Raw genomic sequence first — 25,834 nt, forward strand, 5'->3', positions numbered from 1 at the left:
CTCAATCATTAGCCCCTGTAATCCTCAAGCACATTTCTTTGGGAGAAAAGGGGGAAAAAAAAAAGAAGAAAGAAAAAAGGATTTCAGTTCTGTTGAGCATTCCATGAGCAGTGTTACATCTGCAGCGTGTCTGCATTTTATTGCACTTGGGAGGAGAATAAAGGGTGATGATGCCTGGGGCAGTGTTTTGAACAACAAAAGGGAGAGGAAAAACAACATAATTTATGATAAAAACCAGCAAGGGGCATATAAACATATTTATCAGAGGCAGCTTTGGTGCTGTCAGAGGGACAGACATCCAAAGCCTGCCTTCCACTTGACTGGAGGGAGAAGTGCTCTGCACACACCATTTCTGCCTCTATCCACTGAACCCTTTTCTCACTCTCTCTGATTGGAGGGAGGGATTTTCCCCTCATATTTAGAGAAAAATAAATTCTTCTGAAAGCAAAAATTTTTGGGGTTGCTTCTAAAAGAAAACAGAATTGTGTTTCCTTAATATTACCTGTAAATCCAACCCCCAACAAGGGGGTGCTCAGCAGTGACAGCTGTGTCACCACTGTCACTCTGATTGTGCTGAGGAGCACACCCCTCCCTGAGCCCAGCTGGGATAAACTGGCTCCTTGCTCTGAGTGCTCACATCCCAAAACTCCTCCCTGCTCTCCCAGGTCCTTGGGCAACCCCAGCAGGGCAGAGGGCAGCAGCCAAAGGAGGCTTTCCCACATTTCTGGAGCCCTCTTCCCACTCCAGGCTGGGTTTGATGCCAGCTCTCCCCACGTCCATGACCTGGAGGCTGTGCCCCTTCCCCAGCCCACAAAAGGGGGGGGTGGGGTGTCATTCCCCATGGCAAACACACCCAGCCACAAGCAGGAGCTCCAGGAGGGGTGGCTGACACCAATCTATATTTGTTAGGGAGGGTTTATCCCAAAAAGCAGCAGGAGGAAAACCTCCAGGACAAGGATGAACACCATGCCATGGCAGCTATCACCAGGTAAAGGATTTGGAGCTGGAATCCCATTGCTGGGATGAACACCCAGCACAGGTTTGTGGGACCTTTTCCAAGGATTAGCTTGGATGGGCTCTTTCTGCTGGGAGCTTTTCCAAGGATCCAGGGAATGCCAGCACCTTCCCATCTCCCACCCCACCTCCCCAAGCCCAGGACTAAACCTGCCCTGTTTGAGGGAAGAGCTCAGCTGAGAGCAGAGAGAGAAACCTCTGCCCTAGGAATGATTCCCAAGCAGGCAAAGCAAGCAGCAAAGGGAGGAAAGAGCAGAGCTGAGGCAATCAGGCACTTACAAATGCTCCTTTCCTTAGGCAGGAGTCTCCAGGAGATGAGCTCAGCACATACTCCACCATGCTCACCCCCAGCCCTCCGCTCTCAGAGCGTGGGGACAGCACAGAGTTCACTTCACTGTTCACATGGAAGCCCTGCCCAGGTCTTCTCTGCACCATAATTGGCTGGGAAACAGAGTGATCTGGAACAGAAACATGGGAAACTCTCACAAGCACATCCAACTATTCAAAGGAGGCAAATTAAATCATTCACTATGGGCTCCCCAGGGGCTTATTTGCACTCAGAAGTGCCAACTTTGTGATTCTGCTGATGTCCATTGGTTAAATCAGGATGGCTCTCTCATTTTTTAAATACTACAACGTGTAAACCTGCAAGTGACAGCTAGGTTGAAAATCTAAACCTATAAAATGTCAGAAATTTAGGATTAATTAAAGGTTGTAATTAAAAAACCAAAGGTTTCATTTTTAGTTTTAGTACAATTCTTGCATTAGTACAGTGAAACAAGTTTTGGCTTGTCATTTAAAACACGATCCTGCTGCTCCACCAGCCCTGTGTCCTTTGTTCCACCAATTGCTGTGTTCATGTCAAGATCAGAGATTTTTTTGGCTGCTCTTTCCTCAAGGAAAGGTTTCTGAGGAGTTCATTTCTCCTTCCTCATCCCCCTGTCCTCCTGCACCAGCCCAGCCCTCTGCCATCCCTGAGGCTCTGAGGTCCAACCAGGACAGACTCAGGGGCTCCAAATCCTGCTGGGCTCTGCAAAAATCCCTGCCTGGGGAGGAGAGAGTGACCCCAGGGGGGAAAGGGAAAAGGGGGAGAGGGAAAAGGGGGAAAGGGAAAAGGGGGAAAGGGAAAAGGGGGAAAGGAAAGGGGGAAAGGGAAAAGGGGGAAAGGGAAAAGGGGGAGAGGGAAAAGGGGGAGAGGGAAAAGGGGGAAAGGGAAAAGGGGGAAAGGGAAAGGGGGAAAGGGAAAAGGGGGAAAGGGGGAAAGGGAAAAGGGGGAAAGGGAAAAGGGGGAGAGGGAAAAGGGAGAAGGGGAAAAGGGAGAAGGGGATTCTCTGCTCCTGGCAACAGGCAGGGAGTCAAAACCAGCAGGCAGCAGGTCTGGGGATTGCCAGGAGCTGCTGGGATGTGGAAGGGACATCAACACCCAAGGACATTGACACTGGAGCTTCCTCATGAAGCAGGTGAAGGGATTCCATCCTCTCACTGCTCCTGAACTTCCTTCCTTTTCCCATCAGAGTGGCCTCAAAGGGACTTGGGCTGGGGAGATTTTTTGGGCAGAAAGCTTCCAAAAAAGGGGAAAAGCCAGTTTTAAGCCAGCACTGCTGCCCAACTCTGTGTCCCCAGGAGGAGAAGGAAGGGCAGGACAGCAGCTTTCAGCTGGGCTGGCTTTGAAGGGTCTAAATCCACAACTCCAGAGTAGAGTAAAGCCCCAAATCCATGTGGGAGGCCTGCAGGGCATCCTCTGGGCAGGGATGGAGAAGGGATGAGCCAAGGAATATCCAAGGCCTCACCTGGATGGACAGGGGGAGATTGGGGGGAAAAAAAGCTGCCAAAAAAAAAAAGGGAAAAGTTGGTTTTAACCCAGCACTGCTGCCCCAGGAGTGGAAGGAAGGGCAGGTCTAGAGCAAAGCCTTTAAAGGTTCCAAATGCACAACTGTGAGGCAGAGGAGTGAAACCCCAAATGCAGCAGTGCAGCCTGAGGGAGGGATGGAGCCAGGGAGGATCCAGGCTCCCCATCCCATGGGGGCTGGGCTGGGGGGAGCAGAGCCCTCGGGGGCTGCTCCCTTTGTTTGGGGGAGCCAAAGGGAAACTTCAGACACCCTGTGAGCTGTGGAACCAGCACAGGCAGGGAGGAGAAAAACCCCAGCTCAGCTGGTCCCAAAGCCTGGCTCAGCCCTAATCCCCCTCAGCTCCAGGCTGGACTAAGCCAGGTGCTCCCGAGGGTGGGACAGGCAGCAGCTGCCCAGGGCCCAGAGTGAGCCAGGCAGGCACATTTGGAAAAGCTCTGTCCTCTTTTCATGGCCATTTGTCAATGGAAATAATAAAACAAGGCCTTATCACTCATTTAAAAATGGGTATTTTTATCAGGGAAAACCCCACCCACCAGTGAGGGAAATGCCATTTCCTGGGAGCTGCAGCAGCCCCAGCTGAGTCCCTGGAGCAGATTCATGACACAGAAACCATGGACAGAACAAATTAAAGGTCAGCATTTCAAACCCAGCACTTGCAGGTTGTTTTTTTTTTTTCCTAAAACCAACCTGAATATTCTCCCCCAAAGTTCAAAATCAGGGAGAGTCTCTGAGCCAAGAAGAAAATCTTTGGCAGATAAAAATCAACATTAATTCAAAACCTCCTTTTTTTCTCTTTTTAAACTGAGTGATGCCCTCCCATCAAGTCCAAAATCAGGGACAGTCTCTGATGCAAGAACAAAATCTTTGGGCAGATTTAACTCAACTCTAATTCAAAACATCATTTTCATTTTTTTTAACTGCATGGTGGGTTTTGGTTGATTGGTTTAGTATTTAAAAAATGAAGGGAGTTTTTTTTATTCATCTTGTTCTCCAAGACCTTTGTTCAAACTTTCAGCTGATCCATCCCAAGGCAGAAAACACATCAGAAACTGAAATTTTAAGGGTAATTTAGGGGTTTGAAGCAGATAGACATGAATTTACACATATTCACATTACACAATGTTCTGACATCCATGAATATCCTAATTTTATCACAAAGCAAAGTGAGGTTCTCTATTTGGTTTTGATTATATAAGCCAGATGGGTTTGTGAATCTTTTCAGAGCCGTGTCACTTTATTTATTTGAGTAAATAAATTGCACATTTCTGTATTCAACCCCAGCTAGATTAAGGAAATAATTGAGCTACCTGATGTTCCCCAAGCACTGTCTCTCCACTGATCTCCCAGAAATATCCCTTTTGGTCCATCTTTGCTGGAATCATCAGATTCCCAAAACTTTTTACCCGGCAACAGCTGCTGCAATTAAAAAAAAAACAAAACAAAACAAAAAAAGAAAGAAAGAAACAAACAAAAAGAACAAAACAAAGCAAAGCATGATTAAAATAAGTATAAAATGCAAACATAAACCCCATAAGCGTCTCCCTTCCATCAGGTCTCAACCATTAAACACAAGTGAGATAATCAAATATTGACATCTCCCAGCTGAGAGCTGAGGGAACAATTCCATCTCCCCATTCCTGATTGTCCTCCCAGCTCCAGGAGCTCCCCACACGTCAGACACTCACAGACACTCTCCAGCCTCTCTGCACTCACAAGGAAAATAAAGAGGGGGAAAATACTGGGAGTTTTCCTGAGCTCACCTGGGAACAAATTCCTGCCTCCCCATGGCAGATGCTGCTGGAGGGAGAGGAAATCAGGGATAGGAAAGCTCAGGAATTCCCATTTCTCCTTCTGCTGGGGACTCTGGTGCTGCAGGGGTTCTCTGGGAACACTGGAGGGAGGGAGGGCAGCACCTGCCAGGTGTGGAATGGCACAGAGCCATCCTGAGCTGGGACAGCCCCTGGGAATGGGACAGAGCCATCCTGAGCTGGGACAGCCCCTGGGAATGGGACAGAGCCATCCTGAGCTGGGACAGCCCCTGGGAATGGGACAGAGCCATCCTGAGCTGGGACAGCCCTGGGAATGGGACAGAGCCACCCTGAGCTGGGACAGCACCTGGGAATGGGACAGAGCCACCCTGAGCTGGGACAGCACCTGGGAATGGGACAGAGCCACCCTGAGCTGGGACAGCACCTGGGAATGGGACAGAGCCACCCTGAGCTGGGACAGCCCCTGGGAATGGGACAGAGCCACCCTGAGCTGGGACAGCCCCTGGGAATGGGACAGAGCCATCCTGAGCTGGGACAGCCCCTGGGAATGGGACAGAGCCATCCTGAGCTGGGACAGCCCCTGGGAATGGGACAGAGCCACCCTGAGCTGGGACAGCACCTGGGAATGGGACAGAGCCACCCTGAGCTGGGACAGCCCCTGGGAATGGGACAGAGCCACCCTGAGCTGGGACAGCCCCTGGGAATGGGACAGAGCCATCCTGAGCTGGGACAGCCCCTGGGAATGGGACAGAGCCATCCTGAGCTGGGACAGCCCCTGGGAATGGGACAGAGCCACCCTGAGCTGGGACAGCACCTGGGAATGGGACAGAGCCATCCTGAGCTGGGACAGCCCCTGGGAATGGGACAGAGCCACCCTGAGCTGGGACAGCCCCTGGGAATGGGACAGAGCCATCCTGAGCTGGGACAGCCCCTGGGAATGGGACAGAGCCATCCTGGGGCTGGTGCTGGCTCTGGAGGTGGCAGCCCCAGCTGCTCTGGCAATCCCAGCCCAGCCCCTCCCCACCCTGCCAGGGAACAATTCCCAATTCCCAATCTCCCATCCAGTCCTGCCCTCTGGCACTGGCAGCCATTCCCTGGCTCCTGTCCCTCCATCCTTTGTAAAAATCCCTCTCCTGAATCCTTCCTGCCATTCTTTAGGGCTTTGGGAACAGCTTCCCCAGGGATCACCTCCACAGGGAATTCCAGGCCCCGAGGTGGCAAGGGGACAATATCCCAGTAAATGCTCTGGATGGGATGGATGGAATTCCCAGCAGCACATTCCCAGCAAATTAACCATGAAATGAGCCTTGCCTCAAGCTGGGATAAAGCCCAAGGTACTGAAGATGAAAAGAACCTGAATGTGCCTGAAATTACCATGGAACAAACAAGAATCATCAGATCAGAGGGATCTCCCCTCTGGATCAGGAGTGGTGATAAATCCTGACTGGTATCTGTTTCAATACCCTGACTGAGAGCAAATTAAATATCCTGATAACCACTTCCATATCTCGATTTGGTATCAAATTCCATGCCCTGACTGAAGTCAAATTCAATATCCAGACAGATACCAACTCCAGCAGCACAGGTGCAAATCCAAGGCTGAACTTGAGGAGTAAATCAGCTGCTGGATGCAGAGGAAGCAGCAAGAACTGATTTCACAGCTCTTGGGAGCTGGTTTAAAGCACAATCACAAAGTTGTGCTCTCCTTTCCACCCCAGCTCAACAAAGAGCTGTTTGTTTACAAAACCAATCCGTCTGCAGTGATTTCACACAGGATTTCTCTTCACACCCTCAACACGGTGCAGGCTGCTCGAGGATAAAAGCAGGGACCTTGCCCCATGCTCCCCTTTCTGCCATCCCAAAATAACCCCAAAAGGGAGGGCAGGAGGCTGCCATGAGCAGCAATCATTCCCAACCACAGATGAACCTGCTCCTCCATCTGCACCAGGAGGGAGGGAAAAGCCAAGCCACTGCTCTCCAGCATTTATAAACATCAACACACATCAGGTGTCTTGCAAATTCTTTTTAAGCTTCTGTCATTCCCATATTTCTTCAAATGCAGCTATTTTTTCTCCTGCTCTTGCTACAGCACAGACATAACAACTCTCCTCATGGCATTGCAAGGAATTTTGAACAGAAAGCAGCACAAACTGATTAAACTGAATTTTAGCTGCAATTAAACATTTCCCATTTCTCCTGACAACACTTCACAGTGCAGGACACAAAATGTTCTGCAGCCACAGCTCCAATCATGGAATCCCAGAATGGTTTGGGTGGGAAGGATCCTAAACCCCACCCAGAGCCACCCCTGCCATGGCAGGGACCCCTCCCACTGTGCCAGGGACCCCTCCCACTGTGCCAGGGACCCCTCCCACTGTGCCAGGGACCCCTCCCCCTGTGCCAGGTGCTCCCAGCCCCAATGTCCAGCCTGGCCTTGGGCACTGCCAGGGATCCAGGGGCAGCCCCAGCTGCTCTGGCAATTCCAGCCCAGCCCCTCCCCACCCTGCCAGGGAACAATTCCCAATTGCCAAGATCCCACCCAGCCCTGCCCTCTGGCACTGGCAGCCATTCCCTGGCTCCTGTCCCTCCAGGCCTTGTAGAAATCCCTCTCCTGTATCTCTGAAAGGAAAATCATGGCATTGCTAAGGTTGGAAATCTCCCTGTTCTGCTCATCCTTTCCTGCCTCTGCCCTGCAGGGCCCAAACCCCTCTCATCCTTTATTTCTACTTGGGAAGAACTCCCTCCCTGGCAGGGTGGGGAGGGGCTGGGCTGGAATTGCCAGAGCAGCTGGGGCTGCCCCTGGATCCCTGGCAGTGCCCAAGGCCAGGCTGGAGCACCTGGGGCAGTGGGAGGTGTCCCTGGGGTGGAGCTGGGTGGGCTCTGAGATCCCTCCCCACCCCCAGCACTCCGGGGCTCTCCCACACCTGCAGCAGCTCCAGCACCCCCGGGGCTGTGCCAGCATTTCCTGCTGGAGGGATCTGCAGCTAATCCAGCCCCTCCCTCTTGCCCTGCTCTCCTCTACCTCCTTCCTAAGGAAAACCTTTACCAGCACAATCCTGCACAACTGCACCCCAGCACCTTGTGAATTTTGCAGTGGCTCACACACAAGGCTCACAAAACATTTTCATTCTGTCTCCTGCACCCCCCTGGCTCCTGCACAAACCCCAGCCCTGCTCCCTCCAGTTAAACCTTTCCCCACCAGAAGCACCAAGTTTCCAGCTGGAAGTTCTGTACCACCAGCAGAAGCAGTAGATGAGAGAAGTTCACCTCCCACTGCGATTCCAGAGCTATTTACAGATATCAGGGAAACCCCAAAGCCAAAATTAACAGATGCTAACGAGGGGAGGGGGCTCTGTTCTGTCAAGTGCTGCTCCAACCAACACAGAGCATTAGCAAGCAGCAATCATCTGCAATTATGCAACAGGCTGCTAGGACAATGAATTTATCCTCAGGGAAAGTTGTCAGTTGCAATGGAAGGAAAAAAAAAATGGTATTTTAAGCGACTCTCATGCAGTTCTGCAGGTTGGAAATTTCAAAAGAACAAGCAGTGGTTTAGAAGCAGAGTGGTTTATTCATTCCCTGGTTTTTATTAAAATTGACCCTATCCAGTATGAAAATAATCCTGCTAAGCCCTCTTACAAAGGACTTACCAGTAAGGCCAATATTCAATTTGGCAGAGCAGGGAGGAGGGGAGGCCTTACCCATCACCAACAAAAGCAATTCTTCCAGCAGCCAGGGCACAGAGATCCCACTGAGATGGGATTATGAATTAGACAAATTAAGAAAACTGATCCCCCTCAGACAAGGCAAATATTAAGATAAAAGCAGCCATCTGTGCAGTGCAGAACTGGGTTTGTCTGCAGCAACAGGCAGGGAAGGCAGAGCGGGTGTGTGCAGGTCCTGCTTTGTGCTGCAGATGTTATCTGTGGCCAGCCCTGCACAGGGAGGGGAGCGCCTGGCAGAGGTGCCAGCCCTGCACATCCCCAGCATGGCCCTGGCACTGCCTCAGGACGGCCCTGGCACTGCCCCAGGACGGCCCTGGCACTGCCCTGGGACAGCTCTGCACAGCCCTGGGACGGGACAGCCCTGGCACTGCCCCGGGACAGCCCTGCACAGCCCTGGGACAGCCCTGAACAGCCCTGGGACAGCCCTGCACTGCCCCGGGACAGCCCTGCACAGCCCTGGGACAGCCCTGCACAGCCCTGGGACAGCCCTGAACAGCCCTGGGACAGCCCTGAACAGCCCTGGGACAGCCCTGCACAGCCCTGGCACAGCTCTGCACAGCCCTGGGACAGCCCTGCACTGCCCCGGGATAGCCCTGGCACTGCCCCGGGACAGCCCTGGCACTGCCCTGGGACAGCCCTGCACTGCCCCGGGATGGCCCTGCACTGCCCCGGGACAGCCCTGGCACTGCCCCGGGACAGCCCTGGGACAGCCCTGGCACTGCCCCGGGACAGCCCTGCACAGCCCTGCACACCCCCAGGATGGCCCTGGCACTGTCCTGGCACTGCCCTGGGACAGCCCTGGCACTGCCCTGGGACATCCCTGCACAGCCCTGGGACAGCCCTGCACAGCCCTGGGATGGCCCTGGCACTGCCCTGCAATGAATGGGCATTCCCTGCCCGCTCTGGGACTCACACTGCTCACAGCTCTGGGGAGAGAAGGGGAAAGGAGCACAGGATTGGGAATGTCTGACCATTCCTTGTGCTCCTGCTCAGGTCTGCTCACAGCCCTGCCCTGAGCTTTCCTGAAGTGCCAGGGGAGCTGCTGTGGCACCATCACACACCTTGCTCCACTGCTCCCATCTCCATCCCAGCCCCACAGTTCCCATCTCCATCCTGGCTCCACTCCCATCCTCAGCACTGCCAGCTCTGGAGAAACTGAAAAACCCAACCCAAACATTATTGCCAACTGCCAGGACTCCCCAGCTGCCAATGAATCATAAATTTATGGGGCCAATAAATCATACATTTATGGGAACACAGCACATCAGTAGCATGGAAAGCAGAGGCACAGGGTTTTAGTTTGGGATGGTTTTTTCCCTCATTTTTGTTTGGTTTGTGGTTGTTTTCTTTAATCCAGGTACAGAAGTGTCCAGCCCCACAGCCCCAGTCGCTTCTCCAGAACCTACCCAGCTGCACCATTAACCACAAACATGGGCACAGAATCATGGAATATCCTGAGCTGGAATATCCACAGGGATCACTGATCCAGCTCCTGGACCCACCAACACCACCCTGGGCATCCCTGGAGCTCTGGCAGCCTCGGGGCCGTGCCCATTCCCTGGGCAGCCTGGGCAGTGCCAGCACCCTCTGGGGGAAGAGCCTTGCCCTGATCTCCAGCCTGAGCTGCCCTGGCCCAGCCCCAGCCGTGCCCTGGCTGCTGTCCCCATCCCTGTCCCTGCCTCTCCAGGTCCCTGGCTGCTGTCCCCATCCCTGTCCCTGCCTCTCCAGGTTCTGATGTCCCAGAGTTCCCCTACAAGGGCTCCCAGGGGCTGCAGGAATTTCACTGCCCACACTCAGTGATCCCAGCACTGCCACCTGCAAGGGCAGCAGCCCAGCAGCAATTAAACACTTTCAGGGAAATGCATTAATTATTTCTTACCAGCATTTCTCTCCCAGGGCAGGCTGCAATTCCCTGCTAGCCCCAGTAGTCCAGGTTTGAGTGAAGCACCTCCAGTTGCCTCATGGCTCTGTGTCCCCATCCTCCTCCCACCCTCGGGATTAAGTTTCACCAGCACCTCACCCAGCTGCTCCTGACTCCAGACACAGACTTTGCACAGCCTACTCCAAATCCAAGGTCCCAAATGCCTGTGAGGGTTGGGGACAAACCCAAGTGCACCTCAGAGCCCCTCGTGCTGCCCACTGTCCCCAGAGACACTGCAGCCACATTCCCTGCTGCACAGGGATGTGAAACCCAAGGGATTTCAGCAAGGAAAAGCAGACATGCAGCTGCCCATCCTGAGCCTGGGGGAGAAAGGGAACTTGCAGGGCTTGTGTTAAGGCAAAGATAAGGGTCAGGGTATGGGATCAAGGGCCAGATGTGCTGGGCTGAGCCACAGCACCAAAATCCCACCTCTGGAACTGCCAGACAAAGCTCCAAGGTGAGTTCTTCATCCCAGAGAACAGCCTGGAGAAGGTGCTGGAACACAGGGACAACACCTGCTAACCCCAGAGCTGCTTTCAGCATTCCTGACCACGGTCACTACCAAGAGCCAAAAGCTGTCACAGTTCAGAGTGGAGAAAAGAGGGCTCTGGGACTCTTCTCAATCCCTGCTGGAGAAAATACTGCACTTCCACTTGCTGGAAATTCGGGACTGTGAGGCTGGGAGTCTGAGGATGGAAACAGCCCCAGGAGAGAAGAAAGTTGGGGGGGTTTTTGAAGTTCTCTTCATGCTCCCAGATAAGGATATCTGTTGATCTCCAAGCATTATCTACATTTTGAGAGCAGGATAGGTAAGAGATTGAACTGTTTGACAGTGCCCTTTAAAAAACTGCTTTGATGCCTTCACAAACTCCTTCCATCACTGAAATTACAACGGTGCTTAACAAGGAGCAGGGAAACTAGAAGATCAAAGAAATCCAACACTAAATGCAGAAATGCTCTTCCTCATCTCTCTCCACTATCAATTCATTTCACTATCATCTATTTCAGACTCTCTGACTTTCTCCCCAAGTTTCCTTCTCATTCCAGGATCAGAAGGGGTGGAAACCACCAGTGCCTTGTTAAGGCATCTAAACTGCACAAAATCCAGGTGAGGAACATGGTCCTGAAAGCCAAAACTGATCCTGTGGGATCTCCTGAAATCAGCCCTGGAGAGATACAGAGAAAATTCAATGGGTAAAGAATGCAAACAGTGAGACTGGGGGAGAAAAACCCCAAGAGAAAAATGAAATAGTGGTTTAGCTGAAAGAGAAGGGTGATATGCCACCTTTCCCAGAAAAACCTGCTCACTCCAGCATGTGGAAAAGCCCAGTGACAAAAGGATACCACTGCCAAAACTTTCTGCATCAGTTACAAGAAGGAGGAAAAAAATGAGTCATCACTGGGAGGCAAAGCTCCAAAACACAAACCCAAACTCGCTCCTCTCAGAAATGCCTAAATAAACCAAAAGCTGGGAGAACTCAGCATTTTTAGGAATTCCTCCAGGCATTCCAGCTCTGTGACCTTGTGTCCTGACAGGCAATCGAGTGCTGTGCTCACTGTGAACCTGCTCTCAGCCAGCCTGGCCTCTCTCTCTCTGGGAATGAACCTCCTGCCCAAATGAGGTGTCACAAACTCATCTCAGAACATTCCCACCCCCAGCATTCCACAGGCAAGCTGCACATGGAGCACAGCAGCTGCTGTGCAGCAGCTTCAGGCAGGTTTTTAATGTCAGGTTTGCTCCTTCAAAAATCATTTTCACCTCCTCTTTGTCAATAGTCTTGGGGTAAATTAATCCAACCTAAAGAAATTGATTTTCCTCTCAAGTCACATCAAAATGCCCTGGATTATGGTTTTCCACAGAAGAAAGAAGGGGAGAAGGAAAGGGGGAGAAGGAATACAGGGATGGAAAGCAGGGGTGGAGGAAGAAAGAGGGGAAGGAAGGAGGTCTTTGACCTGAGAGAGGGCACCTCCCTATGAATCCCACCACACCACAGTCCTGGTTTGCTCTTTTTCTCCAAAACAGCCACTTCAGGGTTCCAGGGGTTTTTATTTTTTACACCTGGCTCATGCACTGGGTAACAGACAGGATTGAAGGAAATGGAGGAAATAAACTGGTCTGAGCTTGAGAGAAGCATCAGTCTTGCATCAAAAGCTGAGCTGCTACACATGAACATCCTCCTGGCAGACACGATTTTCTCCTCTGTCCTTCCACAAGAGACTCAGTAAAGGCAGAAAGAATCAGGCAAGGCAAAGAAGTCTTTCCATCCAACTTCCAGGAACCTACAGGAACAAGCTATTCTTTCAGGTCACTCTAAAAACAGATAAATTCTCTCTTTTCCAAGAAAACCAGTGGGCATTTCCCCCTGAATCTGCCACCTCCTTGCTGCTGTGAGAGATTAAATTAACTCTGGCTGGGGGTCTGTGAAGTTCCAGCTGCAGGCCCATTATCTGTGCCCTGCTCTTATCCCTCCTGCAGCCCTGGCTCACCCTGCCCAGTTACTCTAAACCTTAAACACAGCCCTGGCCTCTCTGCAGGAGCCAAAAAAAGGGGGGCAGGACTGGAAACAGAGCAGCAGACAATGCCCCAGAGCACAAGAGATCTGAGCTCAGTGAATCCTAAAATAAACCTGCTCCAAGGGTTGGGACACCTGTCCCCAGCCGGATTTTGAGCTGTTGTTGTCCAGCCACTCTCTCCTGCTGCATGAGCCAACAGGTGGAAGTTTTACTGTTCCTCCCTCTGAGATGGATTCCAGCCTGGCAGGTTTGGGGCCTGGCAGGTTTGGAGTTGGATCAACCACACACTCACTCACACACACAGACACACAGACACACCTCGCAGGCAGAACAGAGAGCCCTCAGCATCACACTCATCCCAGCAGCCTTGAAAAGCTGCTATTTCATTTCTTCCCCCTCCCAAAACACAGATTTTTTCTCCAGGCCTCTCACTTACCTCTCCCATAGCCCGTCCCTCCAGAGCCAGAGCTTGGAAATCGTGATTCAGTTCATCCATGGAACGCACCTATTCACAGATGGGGAGAAAAGGCCATGAGGAAATGCTTTTCTTTGCTGCTATTTTTATTATAATCACAGTTTATAGCCATTTTTCTGCTCCAGACTGAGAGCCTGTAACAAGGTTATGGAGCTCCAGAGGATGACTTACCTTTAACACTCCCAGCAGTTACAACATTCATATACTTTCATTATTATACACACACATGTATTACTACACACAGATTTATTTCTCTGTGTTACATTTCTACATGCACAGCAAAGGAACAACCAGCAATTACTTTTAAGACACACAAAGCTTTAACACAAGGCTCTGCTGATATTTCACAGCAGTTTCAGGTGAGGAAATCAAGGAAAATCTCCTGTATAAACCTGGCAACTTCACATTCAGGTTACACTGACATGAAGGAGAAAAAAACAACGCTTTGATTTGATGAAAACTGAGTCATTTAGAGCAGAAAAATAAAGCATAAACTTGAAATTGTTGGATAAATAAATTGACAGAAGCATAGAATGGATCCACAAGGATGATCCAAGTCCAGCTCCTGTCCCTGCACGGACCCCCCACCAACCCCACCCTGAGCATCCTGAGCTGGAATATCCACAGGGATCTCTGATCCAGCTCCTGGACCCACCAACCCCAGCCTGAGCATCCTGAGCTGGAATATCCACAGGGATCACTGATCCAGCTCCTGGACCCACCAACCCCACCCTGAGCATCCTGAGCTGGAATATCCACAGGGATCACTGATCCAGCTCCTGGAACAACCAACCCCAGCCTGGGCATCCTGAGCTGGAATATCCACAGGGATCTCTGATCCAGCTCCTGGACCCACCAAGCCCAGCCTGGGCATCCTGAGCTGGAATATCCCCAGGGATCTCTGATCCAGCTCCTGGACCCACCAACCCCACCCTGGGCATCCTGAGCTGGAATATCCACAGGGATCTCTGATCCAGCTCCTGGACCCACCAACCCCACCCTGAGCATCCTGAGCTGGAATATCCACAGGGATCACTGATCCAGCTCCTGGAACAACCAACCCCACCCTGAGCATCCTGAGCTGGAATATCCACAGGGATCACTGATCCAGCTCCTGGACCCACCAAGCCCAGCCTGGGCATCCCTGGAGCTCTGGCAGCCTCGGGGCCGTGCCCATTCCCTGGGCAGCCTGGGCAGTGCCAGCACCCTCTGGGGGAAGAGCCTTGCCCTGATCTCCAGCCTGAGCTGTCCTGGCCCAGCCCCAGCCGTGCCCTGGCTGCTGTCCCTGTCCCAGAGCAGGGATCAATACCTGACATGGACTGGAAATGTTGAAACTGCAGGAAAATCCTTCTCCTGCTTCTCATTCCCAAATCTCAGCTGCTGAGCACACAGGAGGAAGCAAATTCAAAAAGAAACCCCAACTCTGGACTCGAGGCCAAAGCCCAGCAGCTGAGCCACGTGCAGGGACTGGAGCAGGTGACTGTCCTCCCCTGGCCCTCTCCAGCGTCCCAGCAGCCACAAACACCCTGCACAAGCAGCACAACCTCTCCCCTCCTACTCAGTGCTTACACCCTCCCTGCAGCCCAGCAGGGCTGAGGCACCTCTCTGCTCAGCAGGGAGCACTTTATAAAGCACTTTTAAATGAGTAATGCCCACACTGATGCAGGCTCCTTGCAGCGTGCTGCAGGTTTACACACAGGCTTCAGTCCTGGCTCTGCACTGAGCCCTGCCAGGCCCAGCAAGGAGCTCAGCAATACCTGCTGGGTGACAAAAAATCCCCAAAACTGTTCTGATGCTCGTGGCCCACCAGTGAGCAGCACTGTAATGTTACACCACCATCACTGACCTTAACCATGACTGCAGCACCGAGACCTTGGGATTATGTTTTATTTCTATTCTAAAATAATATTCTACAGATCTCACCTAAGACAATGTTCTGGAGATTTCAACTAAGACAATACTCTGGAGATCTCAACTAAGACAATATATTTTATAGATCTCATCTAAGAATCAGACAGAAGAAAGCACCACATTATGAAAATCTAGAAATCCCCTCCAGTCTAAATTCTTCTATTCTGTGACCATCATACTTTGCAAAAGATTAGTGCTATATTAGTGAATTATTTCATAGATATTCACATAATTTGCAAATTCTCAGGGGTCACTCACTCAGAATCCCAGTTTAAAAATCAGGTTTAAAATCTCTTGTTACTGTATCTCAGTTATTTGCAGCTCTGCCTCAGCCTTGCCACCTTTTGCATGACATTTGTCACAGGGGCCACGGAGACCAAGTGAAACCCTTCCCAAAGCTGCAGCCACATGGGTTTTCCTCCCCTGCCAGCTCCATTCCTGCTCTGCAGCTGACACAGCTCAGCTGCCTGGAGCCACACAAACGTCACTGGGACCAAATTCTTCCGTGGAGCACTTCAAGCTGAACTCATGGAAAGTGCTGCAACCTCCAGAGGTGCCAAACCACAAAAACTGGCAGAGAGCCAATTATCATTCCCATCAGACACCTGAGGAATGGAAAAGTTGCACAGAGAGATTCAGAAGGTGATGTGAACTCACAGCTGCTGAAGTGATGTCCTAGCAAGGCTGCTCAGAGGGTGTCCAGCAGCCTCCCCAAAACAAAGCTGCTACAAAGATCCAATCACTACATTCCCAGCAAAACCCAGAAGGATATCAAGTGATATTTTTATCTGATTTGGTCAACATGGAACAGTTTGGGTAGGAAGGGACATTAAAGCTCCACCAGTGCCACTCCTGCCATGGGCAGGGACACTTCCCACTGTCCCAGGCTGCTCCAAGTCCTGTCCAACCTGGCCTTGGACACTTCCAGGGGCAGCCACAGCTGCTCTGGCAATTCTATCCCAGCCCCTCCCCACCCTAGCAGGGAATAATTTCTCCCACATATCCAATTCAAACCTATTCTCTGCCAGTTTGAAGCCATCTCTTCCTGTCACCCCAGACTTGTGTCACTAGTCCCTTCTCCATTTGAGATCACTCCAAACCTCCTCTTTTCCAGGCTGAACAATCCCAATTCTCTCAGCCTTTCCTCACAGCAGAGGTGCTCCAGCCCTGCAGTTGATTTGGTGGCTCCTGGACACACTCCAACAGGACAATGCCACACGAGGAACAGGCTGTCCCCATCCCCATCCCCAGAATCCCTTACCCCAGGCATGATGAAAAGCAGAAAATAAAAATTGCCTTCTCTATCAGCTACCAGATGTGAGGAAATTAAGAAATTATTCATTCACAGATATTTCACATCCCTTATCATCTCTCTTTCAAGAATCTTAACAAATATGGATAAAAGCATTTTCTACATCAGGTCTCTGTGCCTGATTTTGGCCACTCTGAGCTCGAAGGGTCCAAACCCAGGAATTCTCAAGCTCTTTCTCTCACTCAGTTTCTTTACCTTCATTGGTCACTTGATCTATTTATTTGATTTTCAAAGACTGCACCCAAAAGATCCTTCTCCCATTTCTCAGCAGGTGTAATGTTAAACAGCAACACATTTTCACATCATTGCACACAAATATCACAGAGCTCCTTCCACCAAGTAAAAGTGTCTGAAACAGCAGAACACAAAGCCAAAGCCATGATTTCCAACGCTTCTGCATTCCAGAAGTCAGGGATTCCTCTGGAATGGCCATTAAACAATAGAGCTGATCTTCCACCTCATCAGGATCTGTTCTTGTTACTGATCCTGAGCTCTGAGGAGCACAGAGCAGAGCCAGGGTGCTGTCAACACCACAAACAAGGAGGTCCACAGAGACAGAACTTCTCTCCAGATGAGCACTGACAATGATGAGATTTGATTAGCAGAAAATGTGGCTCCCCACTGAAGCAGAGATTTGTAAGAAATCCAGAAGACAACGCCAGGATCAATCGGCTGCACGAGGGAGCGATGCTCTGACACCTGGAGGGAGCCTGGGAGGGAGAGGTGAGCTCCACAAACTTCAGGAATCACACAAGGAGAGGGCAGCTGGAGTCCCACTCCCTTGGGAAGTGATCCAAGCAAACGTGACTCCCGCTGCTGTCAGCCAGCAGCACCCCAAGGCTGCCCCTGCCCCTGCCCCAGGCAGGCTGTGCCTCTGGGAAGGGGTGCAGAGTGCACATCCTCACAGGAGCCAGCTGCTGCCTCCCTGAGGATGAGAGAACTCCTTCCTTCTGCTCACACACACCGTGGAACCCCACTTCACAACACGAAGGTTCTGGACACGAGCACCATGTTCTGAACGAGTTCACTGCACAAGAACATCCCTCCCCTCGCCATGAAGGTGTGCATGCACTCAGGAGTTATGTAAATCTCATTCAAGAAGAACAATTTCCACACACTAATACAGGAATGTGTGTCACTGTAACACACTCCAGCTCCAGCCACTCCACTGACTCAGAAATCATTCCCTGCCTGCCCGGTGGGAGCACACACATCCCAAAGTGAGATTCAGCACCAGCCACGCTGAGGAACTGGAGCAAAACCACAGGATCCCTGCACCCCTCCAGGCTGGGGGGAATTCAGCCCCTGAAACACAGGGCAAAGCAAGACACAGCTGGATTCCCACTGCACACCCACCAGACACAGCTGGATTCCCACTGCACACCCACCAGACACAGCTGGATTCCCACTGCACACCCAACAGACACAGCTGGATTCCTCACTGCACACCCACCAGACACAGCTGGATTCCTCACTGCACACCCACCAGACACAGCTGGATTCCCACTGCACACCCAACAGACACAGCTGGATTCCCACAGCACACCCAGACACAGCTGGATTCCTCACTGCACACCCACCAGACACAGCTGGATTCCCACTGCACACCCAGACACAGCTGGATTCCCACTGCACACCCAACAGACACAGCTGGATTCCCACTGCACACCCAGACACAGCTGGATTCCCACTGCACACCCAACAGACACAGCTGGATTCCCACTGCACACCCAACAGACACAGCTGGATTCCTCATTCACATCCTTGAGGCACAGCTGGATTCCTCACTGCAAATTCCTCTCTGTCAGAGCTCCAAACCTCATTCATTCTCCCAAATCACTGAGGTCTCCAAGGACATCAAGTCCCAGCTGTGCCCAATGTCCACCCTGTTCCCAGCCCAGAGCACCGAGGGCCACCACCTGAGCCCTTCCTGGGACACCCCCAGGGATGGGCACTCCAACCCTCCCTGGGCAGTGCCAAGGCCTGAGCCCCCTTTCCATGGGGAAATTCCTGCTGTGCCCACCCTGAGCCTGCCCTGGCCCAGCCTGAGGCCGTTCCCTCTGCTCCTGTCCCTGTTCCCTGGAGCACAGCCCGACCCCCCCGGCTGTCCCCTCCTGGCAGGAGCTGTGCAGAGCCACAAGGGCCCCCTGAGCCTCCTTTGCTCCAGGCTGAGCCCCTTCCCAGCTCCCTCAGGAACTCTCCAGTCCCTTCCCAGCTCCCTCAGCCCCTCCTGGGGCTCCAGCCCCTTCCCAGCTCTGTTCCCTGCCCTGGACAATCTCCAGCCCCTCAGTGTCTCTCTCCGGTCACGAGGTGCCCCAGCAGTGGCAGCACAGGGACAGTCACTGCCCTGCTCCTGCTGGTCACACTGCTGCTGACACACCCAGGTGGCAGTGGCCTCTGGCAGATCTGGGCACACCTGGGTCCATGTTCAGACTGCCACCAGCACCCCCAGGGCCTTTCCCAGCCTGGAGCTGCTGGGGGTTGCAGTGACCCACAGGCAGGACCCTGCATTTCACCCTGCTGATGCTCCCAACCCCCCTGGCCTCCAACTGGTGCTCCAGGGGCCTTTCACAACCCCAAGAGCAGCCACCCAATCCTACTCCAGGAGGACACAAACATGGAATGCTTTCAGCTCTCCTGTATTGCACACAGCAACAGCCCAAACCCATTTCTCCCGTGGTCAATGGCCACTTCACACCTCACACACTGCAGAGGAGCCTCTCAGCAGCTCTGAACCAAACAGTTCACAGGGATTTTCCAGCCCCTCAAGCAGCTCACTCATGTCAGGCAGACACCTCACACAGGACAACTGCACTTTCTTTCCTTTTAAATAAGATTAGACAGCCTCAGCATCGCAAAACTCAGTGACAACAATTCAGAAGCAAATGTTTTCCTTGTCCCAAAGCTACCCAGACACCAGCCCTTGTCTGTGTCTGGAACATTCTGAATGGACGGAGCTGTACCAGACAGACACAAAGCACAATTCCAGCAGGTGGGGATGTTCTGTGTGCTGGGACCTGCTGCTCACCCAGCACCCCACCAAGCCAGGCAGACACTTTTCCCTGTCTCCAAGCCCCTTAAACACAGCCTGCCACAGATATAAGTTCTCCAAGTTATCTCATGCAGAAGAGCAAAGACTCAGATGCTCATCACAGACATCACCAAAGACCCACGGCTCTGGATCACCCTGGAGAGTGAGTGGAGGAACAACCCACACACAGGGACTGGGACTGAGCCCTCCTGCTCCAGCTCCAACACTGCACCCCAAACAGGCCCCAGTGTCCCCTGGGGTAAAAAACTGCAACACAGCAAAAGGGTCATAAAGATCTTCCAGGGCTGGAGCCCCTCTGGAGCCAGGCTGGGAGAGCTGGGGGTGCTGCCCTGGAGAGGAGAAGGCTCCAGGGAGAGCTGAGAGCCCCTGCAGGGCCTGAAGGGGCTCCAGGAGAGCTGCAGAGGGACTGGGGACAAGGATGGAGGGACAGGAGCCAGGGAATGGCTGCCAGTGCCAGAGGGCAGGGCTGGATGGGATCTTGGCAATTGGGAATTGTTCCCTGGCAGGGTGGGGAGGGGCTGGGCTGGAATTGCCAGAGCAGCTGGGGCTGCCCCTGGATCCCTGGCAGTGCCCAAGGCCAGGCTGGACACTGGGGCTGGGAGCACCTGGCACAGTGGGAGGGGTCCCTGGCACACGGGGAGGGGTCCCTGGCACACGGGGAGGGGTCCCTGGCACACGGGGAGGGGTCCCTGCCATGGCAGGGCTGGGGTGGAATGAGCTTCAAGGTTCCTTCTGAACCGAACCACCTGAGATTCCATGAAAGCACAGAATGCCAGGATCCCAAACCTGCAGCAGCCCCAGAGCCCAGCTCCTGCCAGGATCCAGGGCACTGCTGGTGCTGCAAACTCCAGCTCGTTGGAGCCCAGCAAGCCCAGGCCCCGGGGAATGGCACTTGTCAAAAGGGATCCTGCACTCAGGTCAATCAACAGCAGCCAGGGCCCCAAACTGTCCTTCTGATTACTAACCACTGAGCTGAAGACCCAACAAATTAGCATGAAAACAACAGGGAATTTACCTTGCAGATTTCCAGGACTGTATTTTTTATTCTAGAATAATCCAAGGGGGGTTTTCACGCCCTGAGAGCGACCAGCAAAGCATGTGAATTGTAATTTTGGGTAAATATTAATGTCAACAGTCTGTGTTAATACTGCACCTTATATTAAGCAAATATGGTTGCTAAAATGACCTTTACATATAAATTCCAAGTGCAGGGCTGTATCACATTTCAGGTATCCCAGGGGACTGTACACCAGGTTTTTAGATATTAAGGAATCCTCATTTATGCAGAATTTACATTCACCTGAGCAGACAGGCAGCCAAACTATCCAAGGCTAAATTTCACTCTCAACCCCAAAGGATTCTTTTTCTTTCTCCTTATCCAAGAAATGTTTCTCAGGAAGCAGAAGGCAAGTGGAATTAAACAAAGAAATAAAACAATCTGGCATACAGGAGGGAAAAAAAACCCCAGAAAACTAATTAGAAATTTCTTTGGAGAAAAAGAAACTAAAAATATTTGCTAAGAAATATTTGAGCTAAGAAATATTCCAGTGATGATCTAAACCATTTCTAGAAGTGCACTGTGAAGCCAGATTTATGATTTTTTATTTTACTACTGAACATTAAATAGATCAAATACCTGTATTTACTGGAGGCAGCACTTTGAAGAGGGTTTAAATGATCTGTTTCTATTGAGCCAATGCTCTTAGAGAGGAACCAAAGCAAACCTCTGCCAGCCCCAGCCCTGCAGGTTCCCATTCCCACCCCCTGCTCCTCACCTGGCCCCATTCCCTTTTCCCAGCCCTTCCTCAGCCCAGGATCCACCTTCCCTCCCTCAACTGGAACATCTGTTCTCCCCAGTTCTCCTCCTGGCCAGGAGGGATCTGCTCCCAGGATGGGCCCTGCAAAGCCAGGAACTCCTGAAGCTGGAAGATGCAAATGGATCATTTCAATATTCCTTTGATCTGCCCTAAATTACAGGAGCCAGTGCTGCCCTCAGCCCTGCAAACCAACTCCAGGGAATCCCACAGATACTTGCCCAAGGAATTCTGGGCTCAGCTCCTCTCTGCCACCCTGGCATGGCAAGGGATGGCTGCTGGCACCACAAATCGTGGCAAGGACTCTCCTGCTGCTGGCTGAGCTCCTGGAGGGCCTGAGGAGCCTCCCAGGATTTCAGCTTTGCTGGGGGACTTCTCTTGTTTTGCTCCTCCAGCCCAGCAGAGAAATTTAGGAAATTGCATCATTGTTACATTTCCCTGCAGAGACAAATGTCCTGATTTCTCAGCTCTAAGATCCCAGAATTCCAGACTGATTTGGGCTGGAAAGGACCTTAAAGCCCATCTCATTCCCCCCCTGCCCCGGGCAGGGACTCCTCCCACTGTCCCAGGCTGCTCCAATCTCTTTCCAAGCTGGAAGATCCAACACCATTTGTTTTGTTTGTGAGAAAACAAGATGAGATCCCAAGTTCTCCCTATTTGTACATGCCAGGTGCTTACCCAGAGCACCTCCAGAATGTGATTATTCCTTGGATATTTATTTTTAACTCCTGTGCACTCTGCAAGTGTGAATGTAATTGGCCTCTATATTTTAAGTCTTGCTCAATTTAAAATTAAAAAAAAACCAAGAAAAAAACACACCTCCAACCAAACACTTCTCTTGTAAAACATCCCTCAAAAAAAAAGAAAAAAAAAATAACATTACTACATTACTACAGGAACACCAGAATTGTGACAGGAAGAACACAAATCATCAAAACCAAGAATCATCCTTAGAATGGAGAGGAGAAAACCAAAAGCTACAGCTGAATACTTTGATTTCTATACCCACAATTGTTAAAGCTCTTTAAATGAACTAAAGGTTTACAAATTTCAGATGGAAACAAATCCTCCTTCAGCTGGGGGAGGCTGCTTGAGTTTGAACAGCTCACACAGGAGGTTATTTCAAAAAAAAGCCAGATCTGAGTGCAGTCAGACAATTTATAGCATCCAGGAGAGGGGAAATGCATTCCCCAGCTGACAGCAAGGAAAGCATCACACACTCCACAACAGGTTTGCACTGACAACCAGAGCCAGGGTTAAAATACCTTGTTCCATCAACTGATTACTGCCCTATTTTGAGCCTTCTCCCATAACAATAGTGGGAAAGAAAGAATGTGGAGTCCCAAGTATTAGGCAGGATTAGGTGGTTTAACTACTATTTCTGTAGTAAAGGATTCATGGTTAGAACCTACTACCATTAGCACTGGAAGCAAAAAGCCATTGAAATTGCAGATTGGCTAATGCCTTCTCTGGCATGGGGCCAGGCTGATTAATGATTCAGGGGACAGAAATAACTGCAGCAAAGGCAGCCTTGCAGAGGGGCTCTCCTTCCTTAGCTAATTATGTCTTTCCTCCCATTTTATCCACCCAGGGAAGCGCTTCATTAATGTGGAATTTAGGTTACCCTGCCATGTCTCAGGCACATGTTGGGGTGCAGGATTCAAAAATTAGGGATCAGTGAAGAAACCACCTTAGTTTTGTCCTGCTGGAGCTGGCAATCCCTTGGGAAAACCATCTTCTCCACCCCAGGTGTGTGCCTGGAACCATGGGTCTGTGCAAGATCCGACCTTGGGGGCTTTTCCTTTTACTCCCAGCCCTGCTCTGACCTTCCCAAGCTTAAATTCAGAGGGAGAAAGATGTGGAGAAGGGATGCAGCAGTGTTTAACTGCAGTGCCAAGGCACCTCTGCCAGAAGAGATGAGAGTGGCCTCACGCCACCCTGACAGGGACTCACTGAGGGTTTAGCAACAGTCGAGTTTCACCTCAGAATGAAAAGTCTGAACAGGGTAAGAACCAAAGCCAGATGTTCCCAATAAAAACAACTGCCCTGGAACAGAAGTTATCCCTAACAAAGGCAGGAGTAACAGGAGAGCTGAGAGCAGCTCCTTGCCAGGAGGGAGCAGCATCACATGGCAGCAGCACAAAGGAGCACTTGTTCAGCCTGACATCAGCACTCAGGGAAAACAGCCTGGAAATCATCCCTGATACACCTGAGAGGGAGTTCTCTGATCCAGGCAGGCCAGAGACAATGCTCTGCAACAGCTCTTCATCGAGGAGATTTCTGATCAGCAGCTGGAATTTGTGGCAGTTCATGAGGAACAGGCGACTGGGGATGGATTGGGGTGGCTGGGGAGGGACTGTGGGCTCAGATCCACTGTAAAGCTTCACCCATTTGCAAAAATGCTCCCAGGATCACAACCTGCTCTGCACAAGCACAAGGAGGTCACAGCAACTCTACAAACCACAAATGAGCTGCTAAGGGGAGAGCAAAGTTGGGGAGAGGGGAGGACAAAACAAGCAGGACGAGTTCTGTAATAAACCTCTTTTCAAAGCACACTCATACAAGATATCCACTGAAATACCTGAAGTCTTCTGGAAGCGCTGAATTTGTAAATTCAGTGATGGGAAAGTGTTTTTGCTCCCCCTGAGTGAGCACCATGACAAGGAAGCAGAGTAGAACAGCAATAACCACGAAGAAATCCCAACACAGCACACCCGGCCACTCGGGCAATCCCAACTGGACAATCTTATCTGCAGCTGCCCACCAGGAACAGTAAAATCCATGGATTTGGAAGAAGCAGAGTCTCAGAGTATCTTTCTGAATGTTTCAGAGTGCTTTCTCTCCCCTGTATATCACAAGGATTTTCCAACCTGAAATATCCAACGAAGCCAATCTACTCGTGCCCCTTCTACCTCAGGAGAAATTCTCAGGGAGCAACACAAAGCAGAAAACCAAATTAAATTCAGTTCCAGTTCCCCTCCCAAACCACCCCTCCACTCTGGAGAAATCTCTGTGGAACAGATCAGCCAAACCAGACATTTCATTTCAGCAAGGAATTATGCTTCAAATTACCTGGGTATCAAATTAGCACAGCCCTTTCAGTGTCAGGGAAGGGAAAGCCCTGAGCAGTTCACTGGGACACAAGGAAGTTCCCATGAAAACTCAACAGGTTTAATCAAACAGAGGCCAGAAAGCACCTTCAAGAGCTGAGCCACAGGTGCTGCCACATGGTTTGTGTGACAAGGGACTCACTTCATGCCTTCAACCCCAGCACAGACAACACATCCGATTATTTGGAGCACCTCAGAAATCACGGAATGTTTGGATTGGAAGAGACCCCAAATCCCAGCTCATTCCACCCCTGCCATGGGCAGGGACACTTCCACTGTCCCAGGTTGCTCCAACCTGGCCTTGGACACTTCCAGGGATGGTGCAAAATCTCTGTCCTAAGGAGTTAAGCATCACTTAGCCAGGACTTCTCTTTGGAAGAACAAACACCAGGGCTGCCTTTGCTTCCAGGACCTTTTCAGAGGCTCTTGCCACAACTTTCAGACAAGCTCCTGCCACGGTGCCTGCCAGCAGCACCCAGCATTGTCAAACGTGCTCAGATCCAGCTGCTCCCAGGGCAGGAAGCAGCCTGGCTGGAGGAGCTGTGCCCCACGAGGGCAGAATTAGCAGAATTACCTCCTGTCTCTGCTTGAATCCAGCTCCCAGTGAACAACTCGCATGGTCACGCTGCCAAAAGGCAAAACCGAGCAGAATTCCCAGTCCCAGCCCTGTTGTGCTGAGTATTCCTCACCAACTCCATGTGAAAAATTCCCCACATTCAACAAGACCATCCCTGCAGAGTTCTATTGTCTCCAATTATTAATTAAACATGCTCTGAGAGAAAGCAAATGCCTAAAATCATTTGCTTCTACCAAGCAACTCCCACACTACCCGAGCACAATTCCGACAGCCTAAGCACATCCAGTGACTGCAATTCCAGAGGGACACCACCACAGAACTCTGCCTTCACTCCAGTTCAGGCACACACACACACCAGCCACAGGAGACCCCAGCCAAGAAAACCCAGCCAATTTTCCTAAAAACCTGCTCAGTGTTGATAACTTGTCCCAGCTGAATATTCCGAGTGTTTTTTCCCTGTCCCCAGGAGCAGCAGAGGCTGTTTGGGTTTGTGAGGAGATCTGTGCAACCTTTCATAAGCAAGGCAGATCCAACCCAGGCCATTCCTCACCTGGAGCCATCCTGTGCCCTCCCTACGTGATGTCCTGATCCCTGCCCGTGGTTTTGCAGGATAAACAGCACACAAACATTCTCCTGCAGCCAGGGTAATGCTCTGCCCAACACCAACCAGGCATCAGACAGCCCAAACCTGCTCACTCCAATCTTACAATTACCGGGGACTCTGACACTCAGCCTCATCCTGCTGCTTTTGGTGGATAAAAAGAGAAAAATTTGCAGTTAAGTGTCTTCC

The 25,834-nt window shown here is 51.3% G+C and overlaps 1 protein-coding gene across 6 annotated transcripts in view; it reads right to left on the reverse strand.

Moving 5' to 3' along the window:
• Positions 1 to 25,834, reverse strand: part of PUM1 (pumilio RNA binding family member 1) — a 79,462-nt gene that overhangs the window by 45,590 nt on the left and 8,038 nt on the right. For 4 of the 6 annotated variants that reach the window (XM_050983165.1, XM_050983162.1, XM_050983164.1 and 1 more), the window contains exons 3-5: positions 13,230 to 13,298; positions 4,172 to 4,280; positions 1,294 to 1,472 (exon numbers count right to left, since the gene is read on the reverse strand). In XM_050983165.1, the coding sequence (XP_050839122.1) occupies positions 1,294 to 1,472; positions 4,172 to 4,280; positions 13,230 to 13,298 (357 nt within the window). The remainder of the gene's footprint in view (positions 1 to 1,293; positions 1,473 to 4,171; positions 4,281 to 13,229; positions 13,299 to 25,834) is intronic. The other 2 variants (XM_050983166.1, XM_050983163.1) reach the window with 1 other exon arrangement.

The sequence above is a fragment of the Serinus canaria genome, chromosome 23 (genome assembly GCF_022539315.1).
Source record: "Serinus canaria isolate serCan28SL12 chromosome 23, serCan2020, whole genome shotgun sequence".
Classification (NCBI taxonomy): Eukaryota; Metazoa; Chordata; class Aves; order Passeriformes; family Fringillidae; genus Serinus; species Serinus canaria.